Source organism: Atta colombica, unplaced genomic scaffold (assembly GCF_001594045.1).
Source record: "Atta colombica isolate Treedump-2 unplaced genomic scaffold, Acol1.0 scaffold229, whole genome shotgun sequence".
Taxonomy (NCBI): Eukaryota; Metazoa; Arthropoda; class Insecta; order Hymenoptera; family Formicidae; genus Atta; species Atta colombica.
In genome coordinates this window covers 492,203-502,788 of record NW_017259326.1, presented here as the reverse complement: position 1 = coordinate 502,788, position 10,586 = coordinate 492,203, and the positions used below count along the sequence as shown (strand labels likewise).

The 10,586-nt window shown below is 30.6% G+C and overlaps 1 protein-coding gene across 2 annotated transcripts; it reads left to right on the top strand.

Moving 5' to 3' along the window:
• The first annotated feature begins 7,273 nt into the window (after window positions 1–7,273).
• On the top strand, window positions 7,274–10,207 carry LOC108688363 (DNA-directed RNA polymerase II 16 kDa polypeptide-like). 2 transcript variants are annotated; one of them, XM_018194600.1, is made up of 3 exons: window positions 7,274–7,578; window positions 9,664–9,844; window positions 10,033–10,207. In XM_018194600.1, the coding sequence occupies exons 1-3, from the start codon at window positions 7,515–7,517 to the stop codon at window positions 10,205–10,207; spliced, it is 420 nt and encodes a 139-aa protein (XP_018050089.1). In that variant the 5' UTR covers window positions 7,274–7,514. The 2 variants fall into 2 exon arrangements, with proteins under 2 accessions (XP_018050089.1, XP_018050088.1); XM_018194599.1 differs by lacking the exons at window positions 9,664–9,844; window positions 10,033–10,207 and adding an exon at window positions 7,997–9,372.
• Window positions 10,208–10,586: the final 379 nt, after the last annotated feature.

Genomic DNA, 10,586 nt, shown 5'->3' with positions numbered 1-10,586 from the left:
TAATTATAAAATTTATTCTTGTATGTATATTCAATTTTAAAATAATAATATATAAATTTTTTATATTTTTACAAATTTATAATGATTTATAATCACGAGTTTTAGATAAAAACTTGAGCATATTTTATTTTCGAAATGCGAAATTTTATATACAATAATATTTAGAAATATTATTTTTTAGTGCGCGATTTTCGATAATAAAATTAGAAGATACCAGAGAACGTTGAATAAAGAATAATTCTTATGAGATCGCTGAATTTTATCCAAGAGTCAGCTTTTACTGCATTGCTTTTAAAACTGTACACTTTTGAATATATTTATTTCTGCTATCTGATATTTTTCGTTTTATTCATTCTCTACAAGGTCACATTTTGGAGAAGTCGACCTCGCTATCATCGATCACGATAGCTTACGTAAATCGTAATTTGCGTTGGAGCCACTAATCGTAGTGTTCGTGAATACCGATAGGATTCAACTAAAGTCACTTTATGAATATTCATTGGTGTTACTTTAATAAGGCCAGACTTAAAGATTTATTTTAGCCTTAACCCTTTAATATTTTGTCAAAATTACAAAAACTACTTTTTGTAAAGGGCGAACATTTCAGTGACGACAGAAATTTTACGTTAGTAAATATCTCAGTTGTATCTTATTAAAACTAGTTTTGTATATCTTGCTTTATCTTGCTTTCAATAATTTTATTTTTACAAACTTGTTGCATTTAAAATGAGAGACAATAAAACATTTTACAACGGGCGTAAACATTTAAGGAATTTTGAAAGCGTTTTTATCTTAATAAGCTTCATGATGTCGATAGATGAGCATAACATTATTAATAGAGACGAAGATGCGATCAAACTAAGAAGAGATCATACTTGTGAGGCAGGATCGATCGATCCATCGATCTTAAGTAATACCTGCCTATACCTGAATTTAGATGAAGATATATAGTTCGAAGGTTCATGATTGAGTGGTTCTTCGGGAAGAACTTCTTAGAATTCTATACTATTACAATAGAATTATATTCCACTTGAATTACAAATCGACACATGTAGAATTTTTTTATTATTGTATATAAATTAAGTATAATGAAAATATAATCACGTATTATCCGTAGCACATGGATAATAAATATTATAAATTATAAATTTAAATTTTCTAATCCAGTATACCTAGATATTATATTTGTATGTGATATGTGACGAATATCTATTTAAATTTTTTTTCTCTGAAAAAGGATTAAAAAATTCTACATTTTCAATTTATTTTTTTTTAATTAATTTCTCTCGTTTTTCTCGATTGTACAAACAACTTAAAGTTTAAATTAAAAAGTTTAGATTAAAATATAAAATGACAATAAATTTTAAATTAACGGTAAAAAGCCAAAAAAATAAATGCAATCCTATGCAGCTTCAATTGCTCGTGTGATGAAGTCCTTTGCATCGGGACCGACCGACGCTTGTGTATGCACCGTTATGTGAAAATGCTTGCGGCGATGTTAATAAAATAAATTGTAGTCGTAATTGAACCGTAAAATGTTGAATAACTCCATCAAAGGAGAGGGGGGGCGGGAGGGGGGGGGGCGGGAGGGGGAAGAGAGAGAGAGAGAGAGAGAGAGAGAGAGAGAGAGAGAGAGAGAGAGAGAGAGACTGAAAAGTCATTTCTTAATGCTTGAGCAAAGATGAAGAAGTTTTTCAAATTTGATGTGTTTGCCAGGTTCATCGATTTCTTTTGCAAAATCTCTAATTGTAAGCTAAATGTCACGTTATGACTAATTTTAAGATGCATTTGACAGTTACTATCGATAGTACAAATGACATCGTTGTAACTATTTTTATGAAATCATCAGTTTGAATTCACGCAGACAATAAAAGTCTATTAGCTAAGTTGATATGATGAATTTTAAGCTTCGATAACAAAATAATAAAATGTCATAAGTGTAAATAAGTAATTAATTACGTACAGATGTAACTTGGTTATTTATATATTAATTCGATGCTGTTATTAATCGACATCTTAGAATTTGAAAATTATTGAGATTTTCAATAAAAGCTTTGCAATTATTTATATCTTATACAGAGTGGTTTGTAACTGTGGATGATAAGGAGAGAAATATAAAATGTAAAAACATAAGTTTCTTCATTATTCTGTACATATGATTTATTTTTTATGTAGTATTATCATTTTTCAGTTATAAGAATAGATCATTCTATATAATTGAGTTGTCAGATTGATTGATTAATGTTTGTATTTAAGAAGATAAAATTTTGTTAAAACTGCATTAAAATTTTTTTCTCATCGGCACACCGGCTATGTTTGGATGTAATTTATGATGATATAACATTAATTATTCGCTGACGTTTTAAATATCAATCACATAAGATGTAACTAACTTCTTTTATAAATTACATTTCATAAAACATAAAGAACAATAGCCTTCATGCATTTTATTCGTTACGTTGATTGTTTAGAGATTTAATTTTACTGTTAACTGAGGATATTGTTAATTGAGATGTTTCTTATAAAGTTTATTATAATTTAAGAGAATGATTTATCATTCGATCATTATATATTTCGAAAACTGTTTTATTATTGTTATTAATCCTTCAATGGCTTGCGCAATAAAATCGAATTATCAATACAGTACTTGAGTTTCGTTGCGCGATGACTTTGAGATAACCGCGTGTATGTAAATAATATAAGCTATATCATCGTACAAAATATGGTAGTTGAATTTCATAATTTGAATATTTCATCATCGTATGAAATATATATTATAAAATAATGATGTAAGTTTTGTAATTCTAGGCATTAATTTGAAGTGTATGTATGTCTTATTATCTTCTTTTTTTAAATAGAAATAGAAAAAGGAAGATAATAGGCGTAAACACCTATATAGATATATATTAAGCCAATGTCCAGAATTATAAATCTTGGACAGCATTGCTATAAAATAAATATTAGCCGAAAATTCTGTTAAATGTATTTCAAATTAATTTCACAATAATTGAATAATTATCGCAATTAATATTTATTTAAAGAATCAAATTTATCTTTTTATAATCGAAAATAACGATATGACATGCTATAGCAACATATTGAGTAATTATTTACGACAAAATTTAATTGTTACGGGAAATATATAATTTATCATGACTTTTTTAATATTTTAAAACGAGAAAAATTGATTGATTTTAATAAAAATTAAGAAAAAATGAATCACTATATCTTTGCAATAATTTTATTATCTTGATTTATTAAAATCATACGTAATTTCTTCTCAAAATGTGAAAATTTGTAAAAAAAAAAATAATAATATAAATAATTAATATATTTGTTATTATGTTAAAGATACCAAAGAATAAAATCAGATGAACAGAAAATATTATGCATCGCAATATTTTGGTTTTTATTTTTATCTTTTTGATAAAACAAATTAAAGATAAGTATAGATGTAAGTTTTGTCTGTTATTCAATATTAAAAAAAATCGATTTTATTTTACGCTTTTTATATCTTATTTTATAAATACATCGCGATCGATAAAGGATTAATAGTTAAGCGAAAAAGCTGCTCCTCGAGCTTTGCCGAACAATTTTCTAACTTCTCCTACAATTTTTTTGACAAGTCAAACGATATCTTACCCTTTAATGGTAGTTACTCCATAAACAGTATCGAAAATGCTATTGCGTGCCGATCGGACGTCCTCGTCCTTCCTGTCTATCAGCTCGCGGACATGCAGCGTCTTTGCATTCGAGAAATCCGGTTCGACGATATCATTCGTTGTTTCCATTTTTAAGCAGATCGCGTATCCCGTCGAATACGCGGAAATCAACTTCTCGCGCGTAACACTCGTCGACACTTCTCGCAATCGCGACCGAGCGACGAGCTTTTCGCGTATTAATGCACGCTCGCACGCCTCGCACGACAGAACTACACGGAGCAAACTTCCCTCGTGTATAGCGCGAGTTTCTATTGTTTCCAGGACACGCGACGCGTGAAGGATGGTGCGGTTCGGGAGACATTCGTAGGGCGCATGTGAGACATAGAAAGCAAAAGATAAACATTATTCCTCGCGTTCTAAATGTACATATATACAGGATATCCCGGACGAATGTGTTGTGTGTTCGAACGATACAATTAATTTCTTTTATCCTAAAAATCTCCTAAAAATTAATTTAAATTCAGTTAATTTATTCTCAATTATAATATTAATTTTGCATGCTTTTAAAAAACATGAGTTATTGTTTTACTCACAATCAGAGTTGAATAAAATTGTGAAGAAACACTCTTTAAATTTTTAGGAAATTATATTAAAAGTAAAGAGAAAACATAAAAAGGTTTACATTTGTATAATTATGCTTCAGCGATGTAAAAGTGATTGGGGAAGACATTTTATCTTCTAAAAAAATTGATCACCATTATTATTATTAACGACATATTTTCGATATAGAAAGCTGTTAATTAGCAAGTTTAAAACATGTTTTACCCGATACTTTCACAAAATGTTGGCTAATATGTGATGTTATTGTTACGTATATACTTATGTATACTTAAATAAAGATATAAATACGGCTAGATATAATAGATATAATCAGATATAAATATCTGAAGATAAATTTAATAAAAAAGGGAAGAAAGTAGTCAGTAGAGAGTCAACGCGATTAACGGTGCGTGAAATTTTATTATTTATTCCGAACTAAAATGCAAACATTTCGACCAACGGAAAGGATTTCGCTTTTTTCAATGCAAATTATATAAATAAAAACCTGTTCCTAATACATAATATAATTATCGCAATTTAAATATATATATATATATATATATATAGTCATATATTAAGCGCATAATAGCTTGTAAAATGATCATATTGTTATCACAAATTTGAGTTCCAAAGAGAGGACCGGAATAAAGATGTTATATGACAGTGATCAATTGTTTGATAAACCAATAAAACCAGTCATTTTTCGTGGAATTATTGTAAACGATATATCATCGATTGGAACTATTGTGTTGTTAATAATTATTATGAAAATAATGCGGAGAAAATTTAATGCTGTGTCAGTTAAGAATTATATGAAAATTAATATGGAGTGAAAATTATTGCGAATAATTCTCAACTGACACAGTCGTATTAAATTTTCTCCACATTATTTTCATAATAATTATTAATAACACAATGATTCATCCAACCAATGGTTGATGATACGTTTGACGTTACAATAATTCTACGGAAAATGACTGGCGTTTATACATTGGTTTATCAAACAATTGATTGCACTGTCATATAACACCTTAATTCTGGAACCTTTTTGCAAATCAAATTTTTGTGGTAACAAGATGATCATTTTACAAGCTTTTATGCGCTGTTAATATGTGACTATCTTATCTCTAGAATATTTAGATTGTGATATTATAATATGTATTAGGAAGTATATTATGTATTAGGAATAGATTTTTATTCATGTGATATTATAATTTGCATTAACAAGGACCGAAATCGTTAGTCGAAAACGTTTACACTTTAGTTCGGAATAAATAATAAAATTCTACGCATCGCGTTAACTGCGTTAACTCTCTATTTTTTCCCGTATATATTTAACTGCATATCTGATTCAAATGTCTTACTACTGTGAATGTTTAAATAAATGTAACGAATAAAAAAATTATATACAGCAGATATTTAAAAAGTATTATTCAAGCATCTGTACAAAGTAATATAATTTTTTAATTAAAAATTCATTTCGCTTTTCGTGCCAAGTAGTGCACGACGCAAGAATTATTTTAACAACAGCAAAATTTAATGCATAAATGTTCGCAGCAACAGTATACAAAATTTATATACTGCTAATTACAATTTTTCTTTCTTACTATAAAGTTTCATTTTTATTAATGAGTCATATAGAGAAAAGATAATTATGTAGAAATATTTTTATTCATTTTATTTGTATGTTCGCGTGCATATTATTTATTATTTAATGATACCTTAATAGCAATTTATTGACGATACATTAATTAAACATTGAGGATATATTGGGTTAATATTGGGCTAATATTTGGCCAGTGGTTAATATTGTGCCATTTGTGCCAATAATTGTGCCATTAGGATATTATAAGCGAATTCGTTCTTATTATTCTTATTATTTAATATAATGTTTTTCTTTTAAGTCGATGGTTGGTTTAATCATATTTTTTTCGAACGTATTTATCTTTAAGGAAAAGTTAAAAAATATCGTGCAAAATACAAACAAAATATGCATTCTGAAAATGATTTCTCTTCACTGACAACAGTGCAAACGGTTTTATTCATGGTCTCACGTTCATTGTTTCTCATTGAATGGTGACAAATGTGCATACTAATGATTTCAACGCGGATTCTCTCGATTAGATATTCCGATGTTATCGCTCTACGTTTGACCTTAATTATCCCGCATTTTCAAGCGACGCCCGGTTTATTGTTGTTAGGACGCATTTAGTATAATGTCTACATTCTACATGTTACAGAGTTATTATAGAATGTGCTATTTAATTTACGAAATAATAGTACCTGCTGAACTCTCAGTTGTTAGTCTGTTTTATTATTCTATCAGCATACAAGAATACATGTTTTGCATGCATTTTAATGCTTTTGACGTGATATAATTATATCATGACGTATATTAATTAAATTTAATATATCAAACTATAAATTGATTATATACTGTAAATATTTAGCTTATTGAAAAACGAAAAATTACGGACGTTTTTGCAAGTGTTATTTTTAAATAAAATCTTATTTCTTTCAAAGTTCACGTATTATAAAATGATTTTGTCTACATAAAAAATAATGAAACAAGATGCTAACAAATAAATAAATTTTACGTAATAATTTTCTTGTTTTATTAAATTAAACGAATTTTTTTATCTGAATCTAAATAATAAAAAAAGAGGCTATGAGAAATGTTTTCTCAATAAAATATACATAAAATATAAAAAAAAATAATGAAAAACTTTTATACCGGTTGGTCTAAAATTTTGTGGAAACGTTTGCTATTCTGTCACCTGATTGCGCCACTAAGCACTTCTCTCCTCCAAGTGGAACACACCGAGTGAACATGACGAGTGCAGACGTGTCACGTGATTTACGCGCGTCCTTGGGCGTACGTAGAGGGAGGACAAATCGAGATGAATGAAGCATAATCGTTGAACGCCAACGTGTGTTTTTACTATAAAGTGAACAAAAGATATAAGAATAGTTGCTCTTGGCAAGGATACTTTTTAGTTTGCCATTGCCTTCCGAGAGGATCTACGAGCGTTCGAAAACATTTTTCAGTTCTGCCTGGGATTGAACCTGGGATCTCTGGCATAGTCTCGTTCATTTAGCAGTTTCGTTCGTGCGCTGCTTGTACGTCACAATCGTACTCTATGATTGTGTGCATACCAGCGTGCACAGACGTATGAGAGAAGTCATCACGCTCGGCCACGAGCAATAGGACTGAGGACGAATAAGAGACATATTCAGTAAAAATTAGTCAACATGGCTAATCCCAATCTCACGGATATGACAGAGGAGGATGCAGCGGATCTGCAATTCCCGAAAGGTACATTTATTTCCTAACCGTTACTGATGAACTAGTAGGAACGCTATAGCTAACCTCACTTTATTGATACTTGTTGATATTAAACATTGACAGTAGATGTTAATAGCGAGGGCTTTGAAATTGCACGAGCTTACAATAAAGAACGTAAATCTAATCGGCTGTTTTATATTTTAACTCTGCTGATATTTATCTACTAAAAAGAAGAAACGGAACAAGTGTGCAAATACAGTTTGCTGCTATGTAAACAACAGCAGTGTTAACACGTTAATGTAAATTTTAAATCTTCACTCATGTATGAAGCTTAAGCACACGCAATTTCAAACAATTCTATAGAGTATTCGCTTTTTACGTTAACATTACTATAAAATGCCTGCACATCCGAGCGGTCAAGTCTAAGGTAACAATTTTCCTCTTTCAGACTGTTTATTGAGTCCAACAGACAAATCTGAAAATGACGTAGAACTTGAGGTGTCAGTCTTGAAGGACAAAATTCTTGCCTCAGATCCAATATGCCGCGTGTGCAGGTCTAACCTAGTGGAACCATATATTCGTTGCGCCATGTGTACCAATGTCGAGATATGTCCACCGTGCTTTGCCAAAGGCTGCGAGATCGACGAACACAAGAATGATCACGACTATGTTATTATAAAGAATGAATTTCCTCTAATTGAGGGTAGCAATTGGACTGCCAAGCAAGAACTCGAGTTACTACATGTTCTGCAACAATGTGGTTTTGGAAATTGGATAGATGTGGGACGTAGGATGCATAGAAAGTCTGCCACTGAGTGCAAAATGCATTATTTGCAGCATTACATAGACAATCAAACTCTGCCGGATCTACCGAAAATTGAGGAAAATAGAACCAGCTTATTTGGTTGCGAACCGATACCTTACATGCACAAGTTGCAAGACCTGGAAGAACCACCTAGATTTGCTTCAAACACGAGCAACAGCAGACTGTTGGCAGGTTATAACGCGGCTAGATCCGATTTCGAGGTGAATTTCGATAATCATGCAGAATCATTGATATCCGAGCTTGAATTCGACGACTTTCAACTGGACGATGACACATACGAATTAGGACAAGCTTTGCAAGCGGCAATGGTGCAGGCGTACAACAACAGATTAAAGGAGCGCAAGAGAAGACATAGAATTATTCGCCAACATGGACTAATCGCATTACGCAAAGTTATATCCTCGATACAGAGATACGAGAATACAATAACGAGGCCACTCGCAGAGAGATTGCTGATATTCATGCAACTCATAGATGGGATAAAATTTGATTTTTTCATGGAAGGTCTTCACCGCGTTGGCGAGTTAAAGAATCATATCAACAGGTTATTAGAATTCAGGCAAAATGGACTCAAGCACTTTCATAGCGTATCCATGTTCCAGAAATTAAGTAAATTGAGGCAGGAATATGAGAGGGAAAGAAAGCAGTATCTAAACAATCCGGAATACAACTGGAGAAATGTATTACCTGATAATGTTGTTAACTGTAACAGTCCGATTCTCGGAAACACACAACGCAAAACCGCGCCGCCTCTCGCTATAAAAGGTTTACCGGGATACGAAAAACTGAGCGCCGACGAGAAAGAGCTTTGCTCCGTCGTGAGAGTCATGCCCGCCAATTATTTAGACTTTAAACATCTCTTGATAACGGAAAGTAAAAAAAATGGTTATCTTAGATTAGCCCAGGCCCGTATTCTCTTAAAAATCGACGTGAATAAAACGCGAAAGATATATGACTTTTTGGTGGAAAAGGGACATGTAAATAAGCCAGCTCAGTGACTATTTTAAAGTAGTTGACACGGTGTAGAAATATAGTATACGAAATATAGTATTGTGATAGTACAAATATTAATATTGTGATAGTACAAATTAAGTTATATTTTTAATGGAAATTCGGTATTTATAGAAAAAATAATTATTAGATAATGTCGATTTCTAGTAAATGAATTTCTATATTTAAAAAAAGTTTGTGAAATAGATTGCAAATCCTCTTTTCTTTTATCCTGCCATTTTTATTAAGATTTTTTAAATTTATTATTCAAATAACGAAGGTAATAAATTCCTTCGCAGAATTTGAAAATGCAGAGACATTGTTGATATCAGAAGTTTATATGCTTCTTGAGCATAGAAAAGCTCAAAATGAATCAGCAGAAGAAGAACAAGAATTTTCTGAAGTTTTCATGAAGAGCTTAACATACACCAACCGATTCGGAAAGTTAAAAAATAAAGAGACAATTGCAGCTGTTAGAAGGTAGATTATTAATATAGATAATGAATTTATTAATATACGTAAATCATTTTAAATAAAATGTTAAAATGTAAAATGCTTGTAATATGTTACACGCGCGCGCGCGCGCACACACACACACACACACACAAAATGAAATGTACAAATAAATTAAATACAATGTGAAATATAATATTTTTACACTATTGCAGTTTGTTAATGCAAAAGAAGCTACACAAATTCGAAATTGCTTCGTTAGCCAATTTGTGTCCTGAAACTCCAGAGGAGGCGAAAGCTCTCATTCCGAGTCTCGAAGGACGCCTAGAAGACGAAGAACTCAGAACGATATTGGATGATATACAAACAAAAAGATCATTACAATATTAAAATAAACTTTATATATCCTTCTCATTTTCCTTTGCAATTTCTTTCAAAAATATAAATACGAATATCTCTAATACGGAGCAAAATAATTTCAACATGGATTTTGCTGAAAATACATTATATTAATATATTCATATATTGCTGTAGGCACCAACAAGATTTCATTAATTGTTATTTTAACGCATTTTATCAATATTTATTATAATTAAATTCTATTAAAATTCTGCGATTCAATTATTACGATTAATTAAATCATAATTGTCGATTTATATTATAATTATTATTTGAAAAAGGCAGTATTCCATAAATTAAATACAATTTGTCATTATAAGTTGTGTTAATCCTAATTCAGAGTCATCATCTTTTTAAAAATCTTTTCATA